The sequence below is a fragment of the Danio rerio genome, chromosome 20 (genome assembly GCF_052040795.2).
Source record: "Danio rerio strain M-AB ecotype USA chromosome 20, GRCz13ab, whole genome shotgun sequence".
Classification (NCBI taxonomy): domain Eukaryota; kingdom Metazoa; phylum Chordata; class Actinopteri; order Cypriniformes; family Danionidae; genus Danio; species Danio rerio.
This window is the reverse complement of record NC_141040.1, coordinates 47,776,556-47,802,047: the sequence shown is the minus strand read 5'-3', so window position 1 is coordinate 47,802,047 and position 25,492 is coordinate 47,776,556. Positions and strand designations below refer to the sequence as shown.

Below are 25,492 nucleotides of genomic sequence, written 5' to 3'. Positions count from 1 at the left end.
GAAATGTATCTTACTATGAAGACTACAGATAAAATAAACCAAAAAATGACAAATTTGTCTTGTTTCTACTCTAAATAATTAAAAATTCTTAAATCAAGTAGCATTTTCCAGACAAGCAGACAAATGTTGTCTTGTTTTCAGAAATAATGACTCAAAATTATTTTTTTTCCCTTAACACAATAAAATACTCTGCCAATGAGGCAAGCAAAATAATCTTGCTTTTATTTTGATAGGACTATTTTGCTTACTCCATATTTTGGACTAGAAAAAAAGAAAGAAATCCAAGTAAGAAAGGCATTTTTGCATTGTAAAGCAGTTTCTCAACCCTGTTCCTAAAGGCACACCAACAATACACATTTTCAAACTTTTCCTAATCAAACACACCTAACTCAACTCATCAGAATATTAAGAGACTCCAAAACCTGAAATGAATGGGTCAGATAAGGGAGACATGCAAAATATGTACTGTTGGCGTGCCTCCAGGAGCAAGGTTGGGAAACACTGGGATAATGAACGTGTATTATTTAATTCAAGTATGTTTTTTAGGAAAAGACTTAATAATCAGTATTATGAAAACTGGATTTCTTTGCTATTATTGTTGTGGTTGTGTTTTTTATAATTTGAATGAGTGTTTTTATTGGTTTAGGCCTTTACCATCCAATAAAGGGACTACTGATGAAAATTATCCTTATGTAAGAGGACAATATGGGCACAATTACATTCTTGAGTAAAGTTAATTAATGTACATATTTCCTTGTTGTGAAAGAAAAAAAATAAAATCACCCATCCATTCATCTCTACCTTTCTGAAAAGTCCCACTTCACTGATGTGACGAATGGTCTCCGCGGTGAGGTGCAGTATAGAGGTGAGTGTGCCGGCTCCAATCGCCCAGAGCAGTGGCAATGGCAGAAGAGTATATGTGGCAAACAAAGTGAACAGAACATACCAGGACTGGTCTCTTTCCAAGCCATACGCCAGCCCACCCAACACCTGAGCAGTCTGAGACAGCCAGCTAGCCATTCCAGCGTAATGCAACCATTTTGGGGAATGTGAGCGTTTACAGGTTAGTACCAAAACACATAGGGCAATCGCGCAAGCCATGAAGAACCCTGTAAACCAGCTCATCAGTATGTCCGATCTGTCCGGCGCCAAGGCCAGGTAGAGCAAAAACAAGTGCAGTTTGGCAGCTGCGTCAATAATGTTTGTGACGACCAATGAGGTTCTTCTAGTGTGCGAGGAATGGCGCTGGTAGAGCTTTTCCAGGTCTTTGGATTTGAAAATGTGTCTCAATGTTGGCACATGCACTCCGTGGATGATGTGGCCCCAGTGCACAAAAAAGTCAGCATCACTGATGTAGTCCACAGATGTCCCAGTTTGTGTACTGGAAGAACTGCTACGTTCCCCAAAAAAAGACGGATGAACTCTGGCAACCGAGGAACGACGTTTGGTCATCCCCCGTGAGGCTTTACTGCGTATCTGTTTGTTGATTTCCTCAATATAGGCATCGGTAACGTGAATTTTTCGGGCCGGCTCCACACCGAACTGCTCCCTCAACCCCCGTTGGCTGATGATGTGTTTCACTGCGTTCTGCCACAGCAGTTGTTTGCGCCGCAGCCCTGGTGACATGGGATTCGGTATGCAAGATGGTGGCTGCATCTTGTGGATGTCAGTTGTGTCGTTAAATGTTACCATTGCCACCACTGGCTTATCTTACCGCCACTACCCATGAGATCGAGACTCAATGAATCTCCCTTTCCCAGAGCACTTAAGGTGGCCCATTAAGGGTCATCCACAGCTGAATAGAACAGAAACAGAAATGGTGAATTACAGCACTTCATAAAGTATATATTTACTCCAAAGCTAAAACCCTCTGCTTCTAGAATTGACAAGTAAAAAATGTAAAAAAAAATTAAGGTGTCCTTTTGTACGAGGGGTCGGCAACCTGAGGCTTTCATATCCAGCTCTTTATCTTCCCTGATGTGGCTACTAAATTACATGTAAACACACTGTTTGTATATACACAGTAGTCAACATTTGAAGTGGATCAAAACCTTTTATCGGAATTGTCATTTAACGATTAAACATAAACCATTTCTGTCTTCTAACTTTTTTTTAATCCAGGCTCAATGTGGATACATACACCTACTGTTTATACATTTCAGGAGAGTACAAAGTACGTCCCTGGAGCTACGTTTTTTTGCAGTTTTTGTTTTCGCAAATCCACCAGAGACTGCTGTGTATGCTTTTTTAGATCTCAATTTTTTTTCTCACGGGTGCCACTTGTGCCTGCTCTTCTCGTGTAAATCTAACAGAGGCAGCTGACGACTGACTTACAGATTGACTGACAGATCGCCCCACCCACTCGCCCCCATTCCCTAAACCCAACTGATAGTGTTTTTCAAGGGCCAATCCGCTTGTTAAGTCGTGACGTATCGGTGAACTATGGAATACTGTTTTTGGGTCCAAGCCACTACTTATTTGATTCGAGAAAAAGTTCGTTGATGATCCTTTTTAGTCATATCACACATTAAAAGTGAATTTTATATAAACCCATGATGTACACAACTGTCTCTTGGCTTGCTGCATTACAAACACCAAAATTTTAACAATTTATAAAAAAATAATCACTTTCTGGCCATCAGATATTAGGCATGGATATATTTATTGCAATCATGATTTTCAAAAGTATTACATCACTTTGAAATTGTTAATTATTACATTTGATGAGTCTCCCCTTACAGTTTTTGATAGAGCGCTTGGACCTGGAAGCCACTTCGCGTAACGTCATACTTAGCAAGTGGATTGACCCAATCACCCCTTCCTAAAACCCAACTGACAGTGTTTTCAAAAGCAATCCAGAAAAAGGCCGTCTGATTTTACCACGTTTTCAGATCTCACCATGTTCTCAACCTGATATTTAATTGTCATTCATTAATTCTTTTTCTTTTCGGCTTAGTCCCTCCACCAATCCGGGGTCACCACAGCAGAATGAACCGCCAACTTATCCTGCACGTTTTTACGAAGCGGATGCCCTTCCAGCTGCAAGTCATCTCTGGCAAACATCCAAACACACTCAAACACTACGGACAATTTAGCCTGCCCAATTCACCTGTCCCACATGTCTTTGGACTGTGGGGGAAACCGGAGCACCCGGAAGAAACCCACGCGAACGCAGGGAGAACATGCAAACTCCAAACAGAAACGCCAACTGACCCAGCCAAGGCTCGAATTAGGGACCTTCTTGCTGTGAGGCGACAGCACTACCTACTGGGCCACTGCATCGCCTATTTAGTTGTTTATTTATTTATTTATTTATTTTTGCCTTTTGTTTTAGTTTTACCTGCTTTTTGGAAACATTATTCACTAGACTCGAACCCTGTCGTCGCGGTCACTCTTTGAGTCTCAAGTCCTCCGAAGTATGTGGCGAGCTACTGGGCAAACTGGTAACAGCGGAAAAGCCGTCCGCACGGAGGCAAGTGGTCAGCTGATAGCATAAAAAGAAACAGAAGCCGTCGGCAGTGTCATACCACGCTGTTGCATTCGTTTTAAAGAAGAAATGCAGCCATACGTAGCTCTGGCTACATAATTCGACCTCACCAGAAATGCATCAGAGCAGGGTACATTTTCACAATGTGCCTGTGCTGAATTTTACACAGTAGTTACAAAAAAAATTTATACATTTACACAAAACCATTTTCAAAAACCTGCGTTACTTTACATGACAACTGCACTTTGATAATTTCATCATCTCTACACAAGACTTCACTCAAACACAAAAGAAGTACATACTTGTCATGTAAATGTACCTTAAATTTGAATTCCTGTTGCTAATTTGCTTAGTGATATAAACATATGTATTCTATTGTACAATGCTTAAGGTGCATTGTTGACACCGTCAGACAGAAGTGAACCTGTGATGTCACCCTGCACTTTAATAGAGACTGCCAGATTTAGCACTGAGCTCCATAATACCGTTAGCTGCTATAAACAATCCTTTTCTGTGTGGCTCTATCTCACCGTACACAACCCATCCCACACCTGTGATCCCAACTTAAACCAGCTCTCCCTAAGAAAGCATAGATCAGTTTACAGATTTCAAAGGTAAACAGAAGCTGTCAAAGAAAGAGACCTTTTTTTTATCAATAATGACTTGAACGAATACAGTGAATTTTTTTACATTCACAAAAGCAGATAATAAATTAAAAGCAAAATTTTAGATCAATATCTAGTAATTATATATATATATATATATATATATATATATATATATATATATATATATACAGTCAAGCAAGAAATTATTGCAAATTTTGACTGCCACTGTTTGTTAAAAGGTAAATAAAGATTGAGAGATATATTTTTTCCACAATGATGCCTCTTGTACATCATCTTATTATCGTTTGAGAGAAGCCTGTGTCTAATTCCAGTCAAAAATACTCAATAACTTGCTGGTTAAATAAAAGTAACTTTAAGCCAGAATTTGCCACAAGTGTAAATAATTTCGGGAATAATTATACTGTATAATATACATAATCTACATCCTGAATATTTTACTATAATAAAACTAACAACTACACAATTGTAATCTGTATATTACAAAATAAGATTATCCATACCGTTAAAAAACCAACCATTTCATACTGGTTGTGTTTCAATCATGAAGCAATGTAACAGAAGGGAAAATAAAACTCAATTAGCTTACCTGTGAGTTAACAAACTGTCCGACGCTTCTTTGTACATGTTGCTGTTCTTTCCTAAATCCACTTGTTTAGCTCCATCTAAGAGTCTCTCCTTTGATTCCCTTCATCGTGGTTGTAATGCACAGCACCTGTCTTTAAATGCAAGTAAAGATAGATGTAGATCCCTATAAACACTATCTATTTTCCAAATCGGCGATGACGATCTAAACTGACTTCAGTAGCGAGAAGAACATGTTTTGTCTGATTCATTGAGCTGAGAAACGATCAACAGATTGCCACGCCGAAAGCGAGATGGAAGCTCAAGTTGCCTCAATAGGATTACTTACTCAGCACTCATGCCCTGGCTACTCAAAGCATCCATCACTGACGTCACATGAGCCACAGCGCAGAAGACCTGAGCTAACAAGGGGGTTAAAGTTCAGAGCCTTAACAACACGTCTGAGAGATTTCTGCTCACAAGTCTATCATGAAACACAACATGTTATTATTGTATATGAGACAAACAATGTGTATTACTATGTTTGCATGCATAGAACACAAAATAAATGGATATTCATATAAAATCGCTCAAGCATTAATGGAAACCGTATTTATATTTTGAAATAAAGACGAAATTGAGGTTGGAGACGGGAGTAAAAGACTGCAAAAGAAAGCATCTGACTGGCTGAACTGAGCTGGGCAGGTCAGTAGGATCAGGTAATGTTGGCTTTAAGCTGGATAAAGTGCTTGAGACAGAATTTACTAATTGTGCACTATGCACAAGACCACGGACAGTGACCTGATGAGAGGAAAGTCTTGGGAACTCGCATGAGAAAATCAAGACAATTCTAACTAAAAGCCCAATTTAACTCAAATAAGCTAAGAAACACAGAGGAGATACTATGATACAGTAAAAAATTACACTTTAAAAATTACTGTAATTTGTTAAAGTTATTTTTTTCTGTGTGTTTTTTAAAGTATAATTTAATTTTGATTCAAACTTTCAAACTTTATTTAATCTAAATTGAAAATATTTATTGTGGTCAAGAAAAAAAATGATATTCACACAAAGTAAAAATATTGTTTACTATAAAGCTATTAAATACTTTTTTTAACTTCTTTTTGACCCTAAGATCAAAGTAGAATTTTGCTTCGGACCAACTTAAAAAAAAGCAATTTGTTACAGATCAATGTATAAATTTCTCCTTAAGTTATAGTTTTAACTTGGTTGAAACTGAAAAAAATGTAATTTAATACTAATCAAATTAATTTATTCTGCCCAAGTAAAAAAAAAAATACATTGATTCAAATGTAAATGTTGCTTTAAAGATGATGAATAATTGAATTACTTTGGTTCAACATAAAATCTAAATCATTGTACTTTGGACTAAACTATAATAAATATGAATAAATGTAATAAATAAATAAATCCAATCATTTATTTATTGTCCTTCAGCTTAGTCCCTTATTTTTCAGGGGTCGCCACAGCGGAATAAACCGACAACTATTTTAGCATATGTTTTACACAGCGGATGCCCTTCCAGCTGAAACCTGTACTGGGTACTGGGAAACAATCATACAGTCTAGCTTTCACACACGGACTCATACACTACAGCCAATTTTGTTTACCAAATTCACCTACAGCTCATGTGTTTGGACTGTGGGGGAAACCAGAGCATCCGGAGGAAACCCAGGCTAACAGGGATGAACATGCTAACTCCACACAGAAATGTCAACAGACCCAGCTGGGACTCGAACCAGCGACCTTATTGCTGTGAGGTGACCTATTCAATGAATGCATTAAATAAGTAAACACATGTAACGTTAGCCTATGCTATTATTTTGTTTTCAAGATCTGTTGCTGCATTCAGTATGGCTATAAATGTCAATTATACATAACATGTCAACATAACAATATAATGTTAAACTAACGTTAATATAACATAATAAAGGTGACACAGTGGCTCAGTGGTTAGCACTGTTCCCTCATAGCAAGAAGGTCGCTGGTTCGAGTCCCTGCTGGGTCAGTTGGCATTTCTGTGTGGAGTTTGTATGTTCTCCCCATGTTCGTGTGGGTTTCCTATAGGTGCTCCAGTTTCCCCCTCTGTTTAAAGACATGTGGTATAGGTGTATTGAATAAACTAAATTGGCCGTAATGTGTGTGTGTGTGTATAGATGTTTCCCAGTACTGGGTTTCAGCTGGATGTTGGCGGTTTATTCTGACCTCTGATGAATAAAGTGGCTAAACTGAAACAAAATGAATGAATGAATAACATAACAATATAATGCCAATATAACATTAATATTACATGAAATATAATTCCTAATTTTTTAATGCTTTAATTAAACTCGTAAGGTGATTAAAACAAATATTGCAGAAATATTCCTTCCAGACATTCCTGTAAATGTAGATACTTAAATCCATAGGCCCTAATTATTTCAAATACACTCTACTCTTTTCTAACGAACACTTCAGTGAAGTCATAATGTCTAATATCATAGCTACAATCATCTCTACATTACAATTTCTTAAAAAAAGTCGTTGCAAACTATTTATATGGGCTGAATTTAAACAAACAAATTAAAACGAGTAATGTTCAACTTACTTTGTTTGTTTAAATTTAGCCCATAAAAAGTTTATAACCAATAACCTTAAAAAAAAAAAGTAAATCCAATGAATAATTTGTTTTAGTGTATTATAATGCATTTGCATTTGACACTCAAATTATTACCTGACTTAAAGTAAAGCGTTACTACATGGTCGAATCGCTTAGAAAAATAGCTTTAATACTTGTATGAAGGGATTTCAACACCTAAACCTAAGTATTTTATACATTTAGTATGCTAAGAAAACACAAGATACAATTGCCATGGATGAGGTCACACAAGGTCTTTGTTTTATCACAATTAAGGCAAGTATGCACAGAAAATTCTGCATGAAAAGCATCGAAATAATGAATAATTTTTTATTTTTTGAGGACGTATGAGATTTTACTGTGGTTTATGGTGGGCTCTACAGTGACTTAATCAGCATTAGCAATGGTAGCTTGGCTCTAATGGGATTCCCAGAGCTCACTAATCAGTTAATACACACATGATTCAATCCAGTTCTCCTTAAACAGACGCAGATCTATCCTGAGCCCTACGTGCTTCCAGGCATCCAGCTAAGGCTTCAAAATGGCTATTTCCGACCCTGGCAAAACCCTATCTGTGTTAAACTTAGTAGTTACTTTTCTTGTGCACAAGAAGAGCAAACCATGGGAGTGGACTTGCCAAATGATTTATGTAAAATGTAGGCTAGAAACACATCTTAAAGCGATAGTTCAACCAAAAATAAACATTTCCGCTTAATTTTCTCATACTCAAGTGGTTTTGTGCTGAACACAGAGGAAGATATTCTGAAGAACGCTGGGGAAAAAATCAGCCATTGACATGCATAGTAAAAACAAAAAATACTATAAAAGTCAATGGCTGATTTTTCCCAACATTCTTCAGAGTATCTTGTTTTGTGTTCAACAGATGAAAGAAACTTAAACAGGTTTGGAACAAGTGGAAGACGAGTAAATGATGACAGAATTTTCTGTCCTGGGCGAACAACCCCTTTAAGATAATAAGTTATGTTTATTAAAGTAGGATAAAATTGCAAGTTGTGACTTTTATTTACCTTATTCTGCAATCCTGAGGTGTACTTGAATTTGCAAATGTTTTAAAACTTCTGATTCATTTGGGAGAAATGACTAGGAATAAAAAACGGGCAGAAAATGGACAAATGACTTGCTCTACAAACACGTGTTCATGACTATACAAAAAAAAAAAAAGAATAATATAATATGACACAACAGTTGGCAACATCAAGCAGCATAACAAGCTGCTTTTAGCATCTAAAAACCAATGGAAGTCAATATTACCTCAGCCAAAAAGATTTGCACCCAGTTGGACATGAAGAATAGGGTCAATAAGTTGAGTAAAAGTTATTAAATATATTAAAACAGAAAATTCTGTCATCGTTTGCTCACTCTTCATTTGTTCCAAACCTGTCTGACTTTCTTCTGTTTAACTAAAAAGATATTCTGAATAAAGCTGGAAACCTGTAAGCATTTGTTTTTCACACTATGAAAATTCATGGTTTATAGTTTTCTTTAAAATATCATGATAGTTATAAAGTTCTGGAAGTAAAATAGTAAATAAATGTTCACGTTTGGGTGAATGATCGCTTTTAATATTACTGGTTCAATTGTATATTTACTGTAATTAAATGTAAACAGAATGATACATTTCATTTACTAAAATATGGAAAGCAATAGATAAAGGTGAAATAGTCCATTACCTCCTAATGTACATCAAGTCAACTCAATGCATGACACTTGGACCCAGGTAACTGATGCTATGGACAGAAGTAGACTGAAGATAACAGTAAACTGTAGACAGAGGAAGGAGAAGAGAGGTTAAGTTGGGCAATGGCGATTTAAGGTTAAGGAGAGTATTAGCTCTGCTAAAAACACCAACTGGATCCTGGCCAGTATAAACACAGAAACATTACAAGGTTCAGCAGCAGATCAGTCAGTGCAGGTTATAACCCACAATGTTGCTTTTAAATATACTGAATTTACTTGAGCTTTACATGTAATGGAGGAACTAACAAAAACACCACAAACTTGATGTATTTATTAAATGTAGAATCAAACCTTTGATGATTCAATATAGAAGAAGAATAAACGTGCCTCTGTATAACTTGCCCAGACTTAACATGCTGCCATCATGTGGTTGTTTCAGCTGTGCCTCGCAATACATCACTGCTTGGCATCACTTTTATTCTTAATGTGTATTTTTAGACTACATTTTATGTGTAATTGTATTTATTGTAAATTCTTTCTTAAACTCTACTTTTTGAATTAATATTATATGTTAGGCACCTAGGGTCTGAGAGTAACGAAATTTCGATTTTCTATATGTCCTGTACATGTGGTTGAGTTGACAATAAAGCTGACTTTGACGTAATGAGGCTACGACTCATTGATATACATACATACATACTCACACATTATATATATACAGTTGAAGTCAAAAAGATTTCCTAAACACTATTTAACAGAGCAAAGAAATTTTTACAGTAGGTCTGATAATATTTTTTCTTCTGGAGAAAGCAGTTTTTAATTTCTTAAACACCATTTTATGGTCAAAATTCTTAGCTCTTTAAGCAATATTTTTTTGTAATAGTCTACAGACCAAACCATCCTTATACGATAACTTGCCTAATTACCCAAACTTTATATACTTATATTGTGAAAATAAATAAATAAATAATAATAATAATATATATATATATATATATATATATATATATATATATATATATATATATATATAAATACTTTTATTTTTTTTTACCTATTTACTAGCGATCTGCAATGTATGGAAATATTGTAATATAGGTATCACATTTTTACAATTTTTTTTTGTGTGTCTGCCACAAGCACAACCTCTAAAAGACTTTTCAGACAATGTTAAATGTACTTCATTATGTAAAACCAAGAATATGTGCGTGGTTTTTGACCTAAAAGTCTGTAACGATTTTATTATGGGTCTTAAAAAGAAGAAATAAGAATCTGAAAGAGCTTTACTGCCAGGCAGGTTTACACAAAATGATGTTTGCTGTTTGTTCGAGCTACCTATTTAAAATGTTTTTATTTTACAACACTATTTAAATTTTTTTTTGGATGCAACTTAATTGTTTGTTTAATCTACTTAAATAAGTAACTTAATTCCGTCATGTTGTCCAAACACAAATCAATTGTTTGGAGCCCAGCATTTACTACAGTGTGAGGAATTTGTTTTCTGAAAGTTTCTACAATGCAACAGAATGAGTTACAGGACAAAAACAGACAATAAGGGGTTAAAAAAAGAAGTGAATAGAGAATAAAAATAAATTATTTGACAGAATATTGCTAAATACAATATTATACGTATATCTATATGACGTGCACATTGAAACGTTATCTATGCGTGTTGTTCAGTAAATAAGTGTGTGTATAAATATTGTTGTTGTTCCACATTTATTTTCAAGTGTTCATGAGATGGAATTCCTAACAAGCCGTGTTAAAGGCATACTGTAGCTTATCCAAAAATAAAATCATGTCATCATTTACCTTTTACTTCTTTCAAACTTAACCATTCCCACTATGGAAGTCAATGCTTAAAGGTTTCCTCATTCCTCCAAAAATCTTCTTTTGTGCTCAAGAAAAACTAAAGTCATGTCTTTATCATGATCCCTGTAATGAATATTCAAAACAGTTCTCAACAAACATGCAAGTATAAGCTCTCTACTTACTTGTTCCTGGAGGTTTGTTCCTTTCTCAGTCACATTTATCACATTCTCTATGCATATTTCCTCTGCATCCTATTAAAGCAAGAACAGCCATGTTTAGTTTAATATTATTAAAGTGACTTACAGACACTTAGACAAAGCAGAAATAAACCCGCAAGTGGTTCTACTCTTACGAGATAAGTGCCCTTTTTGGCCAGTTTGTATTCTCATTCCCTAAATTTTCACTCCTACATGAGAAAGGAATAAGAGTGAGAAAAAAATAGAGAAAAAAAAGAAAAGGCATTTTATTTTTTATTAAAAGCATTATTTTATATTCATTTTACACCATTCCTTAGAACATCTTACCCCTTACCTACAGGACACACAAATACAACCACACAAATATGATGTTTACATTATTTAAACACTTCATTTATATTTATAGTACTGCTAATAAATACAATTTTATGCGTTCTTTATAATATAAATAGGGAAAATGTGTTTTTATTATTAAACATATATATTTCTTCTCTTTGTTGTCTAAATAACAGCGACTTCTTATGAACAAGTCATTTAAGTTATAAAGCCAAACAGCAATTGGAACACGTTTTTTGTTTCCTTTTTTCTGTTGTAGAGATTAGTAAAAGTGATTTGGTGAACAGTTTTGGACAAAGCTAGTGCTTTTATAATTATTCCGTCATAACTGGAATAAATTATTGAATGAATCAGATTATTCACCCGGTAAAACATGACGCCATTTTATTAATCTCAGCATCACATTACTTCTGTAACGTTATTTGCAGTGTAGATGGATTTTGAAAAGGCAGTTCTGCTGATTTTGATGGATATACACTATAATATCTCGTGTTTAATGTTCATACAAGCGCTTATCGACAATAACTAACATTTGAAGTGCAAAATAAATGCTAAGACAAATCTTACCTGTAAATGTATTTAAGTCGACCCTGATTACAAAATAATAATCTCAGGTTCACCAAACGACCAGTCATGATTCATCAAACAGGAAATATTTACGAGTCAAACAAAGATTTCCTGAAAAATCAGTTTATTTTGCTCCAAAAACACCCATGAAGGAAACACCAACTAGAGAAGATTAAAGATACACAGCGCAAAACTGACCAATCACGTATCAGTTGGCTGGGAAACGCTGGAACACATTCGAATTCTTACGAGAGACACCTCTTACATTCCACATTCGCCATTACTCTTACTTGACAAGTGTTTAGTTGAGTTGTACAAAGTTTGCTTTGAATAATTTGCTTTTCTTGTATCGTCAATTGATAGCGTACGATTTATTAAGGCTTACTCTGACAAACGAGCTTTACTTACCGTGAATTTCAGTATTTATTGTAGGTTTATTTAACATTTCTCATATTTAAGTGTACGGAAATTAATCCAAAAATGTTATTTACCGTACTTGGAGTAATTGCTCTCTTCCTGAGAGAAAGAACCATCAATTCCACCGTCTCAGGTCAAGATGAAAGCTTCGACCGTCAAGAAGAACTGGTCACGGTACCCGCCGTGGCCAACAGTGATGGTAAATAATGTTTTGTGTTATAAGAACATGTTGCTTATTTTGTATACTGGAGTTTGTGTAGGGCTCTACACTTATTTTACTTAAATGTAAAAATTATTTACAAAAACAAAGTGAATAATAATACAGGCCAAATGAAAACTGCTCTGCTTTGAACATATGTGGTGTCAAACATTCGTCACACAAACGTGGCTAATATGGTGCCAACAATAATATAAAATAATAGCTTTTGTCTGGTTTCTAGTCCAGATATCTCAAAATTCTTAAATAAAGAGTCTTTTTTTCTAGACAGGCAAAAATATTGTCTGGTTTTCAGAAAAATTGAGTCAAAATGAAGTTGTTTTTTCCCCTTAAGCAAAACAATCTGTCAATGGAGAAAGCAATATAATGCTTTGAAATACATTTGACTTCCCCTCTGGCAGATTATTTAGCTTGCTTTAAGGAAAACTCAGTGAATTTTGGCATATTTCTGAAAAAGAGAAAATATTTTTACTTGTCAAGAAAATGCTGCTTGATTTCATGTTTTGATATTTAAACTAGAAACAAGACAAAAACTAAGTATTTTTGCTCTGCATAGTTTTACCATTATGCATCTGTAATCTGTAAAGACAAAATCATTCTTTCTGCTTTAAGATGAAAGGGTTTGTTCACCCAAAAATGCTAATTCGGTTATTAAATACTCACCCTCACGTCACTCCAAACCACCGAGACCTTCTTTCATCTTCTGAACACAAATGAAGCTTTGCACTGATAAAACCCCTGAATGCCTGTCCTAAAACACAATGCAGTGGTTTTAATGAATAACAAATGGTGATATTTAATGTTTTAATGGTATTCGTAGTGGAAAATAGGCATAGGACGATAACCGTGTTCAAGATTCACCGTGGTTTGGAAATGTCAAGGTTTTAAAACCATCAAAATTTTCTGTAGAAGTAAGATTTTAAGTTAGTTTTTAGGACAACAGTATTTTAAATTGTAAAAAAAATCTGTTTTTGAAACAAATGAAAACAGCACAAGTCAATAATTCCTTTGAATTCTTTAGCCTGAAATGTTTACTGCTCCAAAATATTTTAAATGTTTCTCAAATTAAAATATATTGTTGTACAAAGGGCAAAAAGTTTTTTTTTTTTTTTATAAAGACATTTAAAAAGAATATACTTTAAAGCAGCAATCTCAATACCGTGAAACTGTGATATTTATATCCAAGGTTATCATACCGTCAAAATCTTATTCCGGCCTATGCCTAGTGGAAAACAAGAAACCTTTTCTTGTAGATTTTAGTTAATATTGCTAAGCTTAGAATTATTTTATTTATTGTTATATGATACAATTATATAATAACAGCTATAAGTTCATATTGACATGTATTTATACAAAACAAATTATTAATTGCAAAGTGAATTTGATTATGAACAGTAATTTCATCATGTGACATTTTTTATTTAATGACATAATAGGTCTAATTTAATAGCTGAAAGGAAGATCTCAATATCTAGGTGTCTAATATCCAGTATCTAACCATTAACTTAACAATAAATCTATGGATGACCTGATTATATATACATTCAGCAACTCAATTAAAATCACTATTCTGATCACAGCAAAAATATCCTTGCATGTGCACACACTAACCAACAACTAAAAGTAGAACGAAATGACCTTAAAAGTCACTTCATAATTGACAGCATTGTTCATATCAATAATAAACACTGGATAAACATTATTTAGGTAAATCTAAAATCTTTTGTTTCAAATTATTTCTTCCTTCAGGTCGAGAAATCGGTGACTGGTGTGAAGAATCATCTTTGCATCTGGAAGAACAGATCAATGTTCAGACTGAGGAACCGTCACTGGAGGAACCTGTTGATGGTCAGAGTGAAGATCCATCACTGGTAGAGCCTGACAGTGTTCACGGTGAAGAACCATCACTGGTAGAGCCTGTCGATGGTCACAGTGAGGACTCGGCCAGCTCCTCCAGCAGTGATGATGTTCCTCTAAACCTTTTCTACGCTGAGTCCAGCAGTAGTGATGACTACCCCCAAGAGATTTACTCAGCCGGATTCAACTGTAGTAGTGAGCTCACAGCCAGCTCCTACAGCAGCTTCATGTCTGCTGAGTCCGGCTGTGGTGATGACGCCTCTACAGATTTTCTGTCTGCTGAGTCTGGCTGTGGTGATGACGCCTCTACAGATTTTCTGTCTGCTGAGTCCGGCTGTGGTGATGACGCCTCTACAGATTTTCTGTCTGCTGAGTCCGGCTGTGGTGATGACCCCTCTACAGATTTTCTGTCTGCTGAGTCCGGCTGTGGTGATGACGCCTCTACAGATTTTCTGTCTGCTGAGTCCGGCTGTGGTGATGACCCCTCTACAGATTTTCTGTCTGCTGAGTCCGGCTGTGGTGATGACCCCCCTCCAAATGTGGTCTCTGATGAGCCCGGCTGTAGTCATGACGACCCTCCAAATGTGGTCTCTGCTGAGCCCGGCTGTAGTCATGATGACCCTCCAAATGTGGTCTCTCCTAAGCCCGGCTGTAGTCATGATGACCCTCCAAATGTGGTCTCTGCTAAGCCCAGCTGTAGTCCTGATGACCCTCCAAATGTGGTCTCTGCTAAGCCCGGCTGTAGTCATGATGACCCTCCAAATGTGGTCTCTCCTAAGCCCGGCTGTAGTCATGATGACCCTCCAAATGTGGTCTCTCCTAAGCCCGGCTGTAAAGATGACGTCGATCATGGGGCAACCTGTCAGACAGAGGGCGCTGTTCCACCTCAGCCAGAAGAGCAGAAGGATAAAGACACACACATCATTGGTAAGTTTACTATCATGACACCCCAGTCACCCAACACACATGCATATTTTAATAGTGTTTTAATGACTTTTATGCTTTAAACTGGCTCTAATACACATTTTGTTCAGGGATAGCTGATAACAAGATGGAAATATATATATAAATCATAAAAATCATCTATATATATATAGGGAAGACAAAATCTGTAAAAAGGGTTTTATATGATAGATTAATTCCCAAAGATATTTACATTAGATGTCACCTACGCTATTGGTGTCTACTGGAGGAAATGCATCAATAGAGCCGCCATTTTAGTAAAAATGAAGCTCCTTAGCTCCTTAAAAATGAAGGTGGGACCAAGGTGTAGCGGAGGACTAGCCATACAGAGCCAGAGATAAATACACATATACACGTCGTATATCTTTGTTCGGGAGTTTTCCTGGTGGTCAGTCTGCAAATGTTTTTTAAAATAACAAAAAAATATAATTTTACATCACTTTTCTGCATCGATGGATAAGTGGCCGCACGGGCATTGCCGACAAAAAGCGTGTGTTTGTGTGCATGCAAATGTATTATCCTCCCTCCCTGTTAAATTTGATCTAATCTATGTTCTGAAACACAGCCCCTTTCACTTCTCATTCTGCTGGAGGGAGCGATTCGTTTGCGAATGAATCTCGGTTATGAATATTATTGTCTCTTAGCCGACAATAATGCCAGTTTCTGGCACCGCAGCATCTTGTTGTCATATTTAATTTACATTCTTTGCTGATTTTATTCAACCAAACTAGCGTAAGCCTAGAATTTTGAGCCAGTTGGTGCTACTTTGCCTTATGGTGAGAGCAGTAAGTGACTGTATCATCAATAGCACTTGTTTAGCACAAAAAGTTTGTAACATACAAAAAAAAAAAACTTAAAAAACGAAATCTTCCCCATGAAATGTTCTGCCTTTATGCTTTGTTTTCTTTATCTTCTTGTTACTACACCTGTACGCAGCACTAAAGTCCAGCATTTTCAGACTGACTTTAGTCTTGACTAGTGTGGTTGAATGATATTTTTATTCTGGGTGCACTGTGCAAATGTGTCGGCGCTATTGATGCATGCTCAGGGTCTGCATGCAATATCTAGTGTATACACAGTACCTGTATTTAAGGTTAATTCCACTGTAGTAACCCCTGATAGAGGAGGTAGTTTTAGGTAAAGGTAGCACTGTCACTAATTCACAAATGTTATTAACATCTCTTCTTTTTATTTTCACAGAGGTCAACTCACAGAGCTATGAAATTGGCGCTAAGCTGGGCAAAGGAGGCTTTGGAACCGTTTTTGCAGGGACCCGTTTACAAGATGGCCTTCCGGTGGCTTTAAAATTGGCCGATTTCAAGGACAAGCGATTCATCCAAGTTGTAAGTAGTCTGTGCTCTTTGCTCTGATTAACTGTTTCTATTTTAAACATGTCATATTAAAGGTGCTAACAGTTTTAACAGGAAATAACTTTTCCATCAAATGATCAACAACTGTTTTTCTTCTAGGATGATTTTGACCAGCCACTTCCAGCGGAGATCGCTCTGCACTTTCTTGCTTCTAAAAGCCCCAAGATTAAACAAGTTGTTCAGCTTCTGGACTGGAAGGTGGAGGACAGCTGCTACCTTATGGTCCTAGAGCGGCCCGTACCCTGCATGAGCTTAACTGAATTTGTAAGAAACCACAGAGGTAACATCGCAGAGGACGTGTTACGGAAAATCATGCTCCACGCAACAACTGCAGCTGACTTGTGCTGCAAACGCAAAGTGTTTCACCGCGATATCAAGCCTGACAACTTACTGATTAACCCAGAGACCTTTGAAGTCAAATTGATTGACTTCGGCTGCGGTGAACTCCTTACTGACGGCTTTTACAAAGAGTTTTGTGGTATGTAAATCCTTCAAAGGTCTACAGAGCTCTTGTTCACATTCACTGTTGTTTATCTATACCAGGGGTGCCACAGCTTAGTCCTAGAGGGCCGGTGGTCTACAGAGTTTAGCTCTAACTTGCTTCAACACACCTGACAGAAAATGTCTAGAATAATTAGCAAGAGCTTGATTAGCTTGTTCAGGTGTGTCTAACTGAGGCTGAAGCTAAACTCTGCAGGACACAGATCCTCCAGGACTGGGTTTAGTCACCCCTGATCTATACTGTTGTTTACATTTTCAGATAGAAATTTAAATGTTGTGCTAATGGAAACAAAATCTCTTTCTTTCAGGCACAATGAAGTTCAGCCCTCCCGAGTTTAGTAAGAATGGCTTATACTTAGGGGAGCCAGCGACAGTGTGGTCACTCGGGATTCTTCAGTATGTCCTAATGTTCAAGAAACTTCCAGACAACCATAAAATCATAAGGTTGAATTTCAAAAAGTTTCAGGAATATGGATGGTCAAAAGGTGAGATCTTTACTTCAGCTAAAGATGGTTATGTAGGACATTTTGAATGTCAATGAAAAAAGTGTGTATAAACTTTGAGGTAATAATTATATGTATCTCTTTATTTTTTTCTACACAGAATGCTGTGATTACATCCGGAGTTGTCTTATAACTAACTACAACTTCCGGCATGATCTGCGTGCACTCCGTGCCCATGCCTGGTTTAAGGTAATGAATAGACTTTAAAGGATTTTGTCATCAGAGAAATGAATCTGTCATGAGCTGAGTTTCCATTATAATGTGAAGCACATCTTTTCAAAGTTCACTAAATATATATTTTGTAATTATAAATGTGAATTATGAGCAAATGATTTCCATCAAGTTGGTCGAGCAGCTGAACTGTAGTATTGGTAACCTCGTAACCAACAGTAAACAAGGGGAGTTTAATTGAGAAATGGTCGCTACATCAAAGTTCAATTGACAAATGCATTTCCATCATGAACCCTTTTTCACACAAATCCAAAATGACCTCAAGTGAGTATAAAACATTTTGTGAATTAAGGGATTCTTATTTAAACTTGTTTCTCATGTGATACTTGAAAAGGTGCATCAACACAGGCTGATGGAAACCCAGCTAGTGTCAGACGACAATCCTGTGTTCCTAAATTTCTTTTTTTAAATTGACTTTATTGCTTTTCTTTTAATGATATGTTGTTTGTTTAATGCATTAAAGCTGTAAACCTGATCACTCTTTTTGTTTCAGGCAGAGACCAAGCGGTAGTGAGGAAAGATGTCCTTATTTAATGGGTGGATCTAGCCAGTCCAACCACACCACCATAGTCCTATAGCAAAACATAACTTAATCTATTCCAACCATAGAGAAAGCAAAAGCTGAACATGTTTTGGTTCTGCATTGTTACATCTCTCCTATTTTTGTCTAATTAAATTTCATGTAAATAAAAAAAATATAAAAAAATGATTAAGCACTTAACAGTTTAGACCTTCATATAGTGTACATAGCCCTTCCCACACTTTTATATCAGCTTTTGCTTTAACTCTTGCACTTCCACATGCTAAAATAAAATGTCTAATAAAATAATTAATAAAAATAAATATCTCAGTCGTTCCCAGTCCAGGTCCACATATTTTGGGTGTCTCACTCTAAAAAATTTAATTTGAGCCAGAGGAGAGAGACTCCTGACCAATGACTACTGGGATCAACTGATATATATACAGGGTTTCCAATGAACATTATCACTCACCAGCCAATTTGGCCACAAAAAAATAAAATAAATAAATAAATAAATAATAATAATAAAACAATAAAAAAAGTAAAAACATTAAAAAAAAAACATCATTAATAAATAAAACAATAAAAAACTGCCTATATTGAAACATAAATCTATAACTGGCCATGTTATTGACTAATCAGAAATCCTTCTAGAAAAATATTAAATAAAACATAAAAAAGTAAGTTATGTTATTTATTACTCATCCTCATGTTCCTCTTCAGAACTATTTTAACTATTTTTATTTTTATGTTAGAGCTCCCTCATCCAGACTCAAAGTCTACAAAAACAGTAAAAAACATCCTCAAAACAGATCATACGCCTTCACATAAAACAAACATTTTTATTCAGTTTCTTCTCCTCCGTGTGATTATAGGGCACGCGTTCACAAGCACTGTGCAGTGACATATACCCCACGGATACCTGTGCGACTTCCTCTCTGACTTCCTCTCTTAAAAACTTCACAGGCGCATCCAAGGTTATATGTCAGAGGCGCAACACGTGAACGCGTGCCCTATACTGACACTGAGGGAAGAAACTGTTGAATAAAGTTATTTTTGTTTTATGTGTCGTTCCCAGTTCAGGCCCATATATTTTGAGTGTCTCTCTCTAAGAAATGTAATTTGAGCCAGAGGAGAGAGACTCCTGATAAAATATAAAACATCATTAATAAATAAAACTATAAAAAGTAAAAAATAAATAAAAATAAAAAAACATAATTAATATATAAAACAATAAAAAAGTAAAAAAATAAAATAAAAAACACCATTAATAAATAAAACTATAAAAACTGCCTACATTGAAACAAAAATCTAAAACTTTATATATTTATATGTTATGTTATTGACCAATCAGAAATTCTTCTAGAAACAAAAAAATTATTAAATAAAACATTTTAAAAAGTAAGTTATGTTATTTATTACTCATCCTCATGTTCATCTTCAGAACTATTTTAACTATTTTTATTTTTATTTTAGAGCTCCCTCATCCAGACTCAAAGTCCACAAAAACAGCAAAAAACATCCTCAAAACAGATCATACGCCTTCACATAAAACAAACATTTTTATTCACAGTTTCTTCTCCTCAGTGTGATTATAGGGCACGCGTTCACAAGCCCTGTGCAGTGACATATACCCCACGGATGCCTGTGCGACTTCCTCTCTGACTTCCTCTCTTAAAAACTTCACAGGCACATCCAAGGTTATATGTCAGAGGCGCAACACGTGAACGCGCGCCCTATACTGACACTGAGGGAAGAAACTGTTGAATAAGTTATTTTTGTTTTATGTGCACATAAAAGTATCCTCATAGTCAGGAATCTTGCTGTCTATGAGAGATTAAGGAGCTCTCAGATTTAACTAAAATATCTTCATTATTTTCATTCAGATATCTTCATTTGTGTTCTGAAGATGAATAAAGTTACTACCTTTAGTATTTGCTTTAATATTGTCCTCATATACAACCTTCTCTAGTCTAATGTGGTATATGATTTATGGTTGAAGGACATCATTTATTGACTAGGGATTTTGTGTGTAGTTGTAGTTCATGGTGAGTGATAATCCAAACCCTGTATATATAGGTGGCGATGTCCGTTCCTCCACGTGGTGCCACTGGAAACTGCCCATCTTAAAGGTGGTGCTGAGCTGAACACGGACAAAAACTGACATTAGTCTGGGGCGACAAGCCTCACAACTGATGACAATGATGAATTTTGTACTAAAGTTTGAAATAAAGTCACATTTGTCAAAAATAAGTGCTTCTTCTATTTTTAAAGGCTGATTACTGCTGATTACTGTGTTTCAAATGAGAAATTCAGGAACAAATATGACAACGTTTGTAGATTTAACAAAGATTAGCTGGATTTAACGTGACTGAGCTGAATGTGTTTGATGTACAAGCATACATGTGATGGAATTTTTAGCATTTAAGAACAAATGCACTGTAAAAATGCTTCCCTTCCAGCCGCAACACAGCACCATGCTGGGAAACACTTATACACTCTCTCATTCACACAAACACACACACACACACACACACACACACACACTTAATATGGCCAATTTAGTTAATTCAGTTCACTTATACTGCATGTGTCTGGACTGTGGGGGAAACTGGAGCACCTGGAAGAGACCCACACAAACACAGGGAGAACATGCAAACTCCACACGGAAATACCAACTGGTCCAGCCAGCACTCGAACCAGCAACCTTCTTGTTGTGAGGTGACAATGCTAACCACTGAGCCCTGATCTGTTTAAGCAGCACTTTATCATTCAACAATAGCACTCCCTATTGTATTCTTCAACTCTTTAATCTGTTGTCCTGCTTCTTTGTTTATTTTAAAATAATAACACAAATACACACACTGCTAAAATAACTGAAGCCCAGATCACACGTTTTTGTCACCATTTCAGCATGACTTCCTTGACCGGGTGTCGTGGGGATTCGTAAACGACAAATGGTCGTTGTGACACAAGATTCAGTTGTTTCTTCTCGTGTAATGTGGCATAGTTCACGACAACTAATACCATGCCTGTGACATTGGTTACACTGTGCAATGGATAAATGTTCACCCCATTTAATGGAAATAGTTCAATCTTATTCTAAAGTATCTGGATATAAAATTAACTTAACAAAGTCAAAAGCCATGCCTATATCTGGAATATTTAACGCTACTTTGGTAACTTAATTTGGCATTAAATGGATTCCAGAAGGGATAAAATAACTGGGAATTAAAATAAATAGAGAGACAGAAGAAATTCCTATGATAAACTTGACACCTCTTTTACAAAACATTAAAAATAATTTGGATAAATGGAGTAAAATACAGACAAATCTATAAGGAAAGGTGAATATAATTAGAATGGTGGTCTCATATCAGATTTACTATATGTTAATGATGTTACGACCTACAATACCGCAGTCAATTTTTAAGCAATATGATATAATGATTAACCCTCTACCGCATGGTGTTGCCATATGGCAACATAATATTTATGTTCATTCCCTGCCACTGTTTCTTTAATATCAACATTCAATTTTATGTTGTTGGAAAGAGAAGACCTTAGAGTAGCCAAGGATGTGCTTTGCTTAAGTCACATGACATGCTGTGTTTTTCTGTAGCATGCAAATGTAAACGTCAATAAAAACAAAGGATCAAAATATGTCAGATCCACAAACAAATCTGGAACATCACCTCCAGTAAGTCAAGATAACATATTTACAACTCAATTTTTTTTTAATCAATTTAGTTTTTTGTAGATCGATCAATTGTATGTGTTGCCAAATGGCAACACTGTCCAATAGTGGAATGTGCAATATTGTAATGGGTTAGCTAGCTAGCAAGGTCAGCTGTGGTCTTATAAGTTGTAACAATATCAGCATGAATGCTAGTTAAATAATATTGATTAGTTGAATGGTAATGGTAGTAGCATTATAGAAAAAATCTAGTTTTATTAGCGATGCTACTTTTGAAAAGATATGAATACAGGGAACAGTGCATTAGTGAGCACCATCATGTTCTATGGTAAGTGAAACTCTTCCTGCAGATAAATGTGAGAATGAGATGGGTTTTAGGGACCATGAGAATTATGTAAATTGGACATTTGACAAGAGCAGTGATGGAGAAAGTTCATGTAAGTTAGCTAAAGACAGGCGTAGTTTAGTATATAATACAATATATAATTATTGTTAGCTAGTAGCTAAAGTATTCTACTGCATCTGGATAAACTAGACTTGTTATTTAATTGTTATAGTATTTACTGGAGAAACAATTTATATTTACTGTATGTTATATAAATGACAATACAACATTATGTTTGTTTACAATAATATTCAGCAATAAAGAATGAAATAAATGAAAGCTGTTGGAATACGAGTTGTATGTATAAGGTGTTATTTGTAAGTTCTGTGTTAAAGCTTATAAAACTGCAACACCAATTAAATAATTTTAAACTACAAAATTATTAATTATAAACACAATTTAAGAACTACTCACCAAGTTATTTTCATAATATTGCAGTTTTGTACATAGTAACCAGCACTGTATACATTCTGGCTTTACATTTAGTAGGCCACCAGTTATCATTTGTAATATGTGTTTGTATTATTTTGTCATGAACCAGAAGAAAACAATAATAATAATAATAATAATCAAAAAATATATAAAAATCATAAGTTTGATCCTATCCATGTCGTAAAGTATGACCTTAAATAATGTAGTTAGTTGTCTGCAAGAATCAGTGTTTATTGAGATTAGAATAAAAAAAATAAATTGAGATGGGAAATATTGTTAAAGCAACACTCGTGACAGCTTTGGGAAATAATGCTCTTCGTAGATGTCATGGGATGACTGATTGTGAAGGAACGTGTAGTCTGGCACATTTGTCACCCATGACAAATCAAGATTTTATCAAGAAAAAAATAAAATTAATTAATTACTTTAAAAAATTTTTAAAAATCACTGTGACTTTCGTAACCGACAACAAAAATTATGTGATCTGACCGGGGCTAAGACTTGTCACTGCATCTACATCTTGTTGTTTTCTGGTGATCTGAAGTGCTTCTATTATTTTCATGCTTTGAATAAAAGCGTCTGCTAAATGTAAATCTATTTTAAAGTTGGAAATACAATGAAATCTGGTTTTTGATTTGATGTGTTACTCATTTTATTAGCCAAAGTCAGAGTTATCAGGAGTGTTAATAAAGTGAAATGCTTTAATGTTTATCAAGAACACACTCTAAGATGAATAATATATGTTTTTTTTACCTGCATTTCCTCTGAAAATAAATACAAGCGATGAAAATCACTGAAGATGTCTGCTGTGGATGTGGTATATGTGTCCAGTTTCTAATGTTCTCCATACGCTTGAGTCTGCTAAACAACAGAACAAAGAGAGAAACTTTTGTTCATTTGTGTCAAACATCAGGAGAATCCCAGCATCAGAAATAAACAGGCGGTTAAAACATCTCAGACTGCTGATTAACTGTGATTTACTGTTTTATATTGATTATATAAATATAGATAATTCTGAAAATCTGTTTTATCAGCAAAAACGGTAACTAGTTTAATCAAATAAGATGATGATTGAGTGCACCCCACTGAATGTGTTAAGAGAAAACATTAAATTAAATTTTTTATTAACAGGAAAATTCATGGAGGCCACGCATACAAAATAACAGATTTAGATTATTTAGATTACTAGAATGTAATTGTATTTGCAATACCTAGAGCCTGGTGGATTGTGCGGACGTTTTTTGTTATTTCTGTGGAGAATTTTCGTAAAAATCTTCAGATTTCTGCGGAATTATTTTGGGAGTATTATAACTAAAACCTTAATTTATATAATAAAAATATATATTTTTAAACTTTTATTTAATGTTTAAAATGCAAATCCAATTAGATTCACTTTATTTGGTAAACAAAGCAAATCTCTAATATAATTTCTCCACAAAAAGACAGAAAATATTACTTTACAAACTGCATTGTGCATAAATCAGATGAACATTTTCATATTAGTCAATAATATTACCGTAATTAAGTTAAAAACTGAATAAATATAGATTCACACACATTTACTCAAGTAAATAAACAGAATCAATGATGGGCTAAAAATCTGCGCGCGCAGATTTCGTGTGGGCCTAGCAATACCTTGTTGAATTTGAGTGTATTGTTTTATTATCCTGTATAGGTTGTGAGCAATCTCTGGTAAATGTTTAATAAAACTGTTAACAACATTTCTGTAAAATGCATGCTCATTACTTGATTACAAATATTTACAAATTTTAAATGCGATACTTATTTATGCTGGGCACTATTTTTTATAACCAATTTTTTGTGAATATCTAGGAAAATATTAAAATAAAATCAATGCATATCATCAACCCTTTAAAGAATATTCAGAAACATTCATTCATTCATTTTCTTTTCGGCTTAGCGCCTTTATTAATTCAGGGTTACCGCAGTGGAATGAACTGCCAACTTATCCAGCACATGTTTTACGCAACGGATTCCCTTCCGACTGCAACCCATCTCTGGGAAACATCCATACACACTCAAATACTACGGGCAATTCATCCTACTCAAATCACCTGTACCGCATGTCTTTGGACTGTGGGGGAAACCGGAGCACCCAGAAGAAATCCACGCAAATTCAAGGAGAACATGCAAACTCCACACAGAAACACCAACTGACCCAGTCGAAGCTCAAACCAGCGACCTTCTAGCTGTGAGGTGACAGCACTAACTACTGCGCCACTGCGTTGCCTTTTCAGAAGCATCTGTCAACAAACATGCAGGAATCCGCTTTCCACTTGTACTAGTAGGTTTGTTGTTTTCTCCATGTATAGTTCCTCTGCATCCTATTAAACCAAGAACAGCCATGTTTAATATTATTAAAATAACTTACAGACACACAGACATGCACACAGAAACAAACCCTAAGGTCCAACTCTTAATAGATAAGTGCCTTTTTAAAATTCTCATTCCTA

General features: G+C 35.4%; 4 protein-coding genes across 38 annotated transcripts in view; 1 reads left to right on the top strand and 3 right to left on the bottom strand.

The window, feature by feature from the left end:
* The window catches only part of si:dkey-206f10.1, a 46,441-nt gene extending 31,975 nt beyond the window's left edge, over positions 1-14,466 (bottom strand). For 3 of the 23 annotated variants that reach the window (XR_015518888.1, XR_015518891.1, XM_087298679.1), the window contains exons 1-2: positions 4,703-5,024; positions 802-1,795 (exon numbers count right to left, since the gene is read on the bottom strand). Coding sequence is in view for 17 of the 23 variants with exons in the window: in XM_087298679.1 (XP_087154805.1) it covers positions 802-1,692 (891 nt within the window). In the remaining 6 variants the exon portion in view is untranslated. The other 20 variants (XM_087298677.1, XM_087298695.1, XM_087298685.1 and 17 more) reach the window with 20 other exon arrangements.
* Positions 1-25,492, bottom strand: part of efr3bb (EFR3 homolog Bb (S. cerevisiae)) — a 1,037,141-nt gene that overhangs the window by 302,658 nt on the left and 708,991 nt on the right. The gene's annotated exons all lie outside the window — the stretch shown is intronic.
* Positions 12,133-19,158, top strand: pimr124 (Pim proto-oncogene, serine/threonine kinase, related 124). The gene is made up of 7 exons (XM_087298811.1): positions 12,133-12,541; positions 14,309-15,343; positions 16,580-16,722; positions 16,849-17,227; positions 17,559-17,735; positions 17,854-17,942; positions 18,478-19,158. The coding sequence occupies exons 1-7, from the start codon at positions 12,406-12,408 to the stop codon at positions 18,493-18,495; spliced, it is 1,977 nt and encodes a 658-aa protein (XP_087154937.1). The 5' UTR covers positions 12,133-12,405; the 3' UTR covers positions 18,496-19,158.
* Positions 13,835-25,492, bottom strand: part of LOC147839450 (uncharacterized) — a 77,040-nt gene continuing 65,382 nt past the window's right edge. For 3 of the 13 annotated variants that reach the window (XM_087298955.1, XM_087298960.1, XM_087298963.1), the window contains 4 exons: positions 25,094-25,363; positions 23,772-23,879; positions 14,907-15,292; positions 13,835-14,857 (listed from right to left, as the gene is read on the bottom strand). The gene's annotated coding sequence lies outside the window, so the exon portion shown is untranslated. Of the gene's footprint in view, positions 15,302-20,570; positions 20,648-23,771; positions 23,880-25,093; positions 25,364-25,492 lie in introns of all 13 variants that reach the window. The other 10 variants (XM_087298957.1, XM_087298958.1, XM_087298953.1 and 7 more) reach the window with 8 other exon arrangements.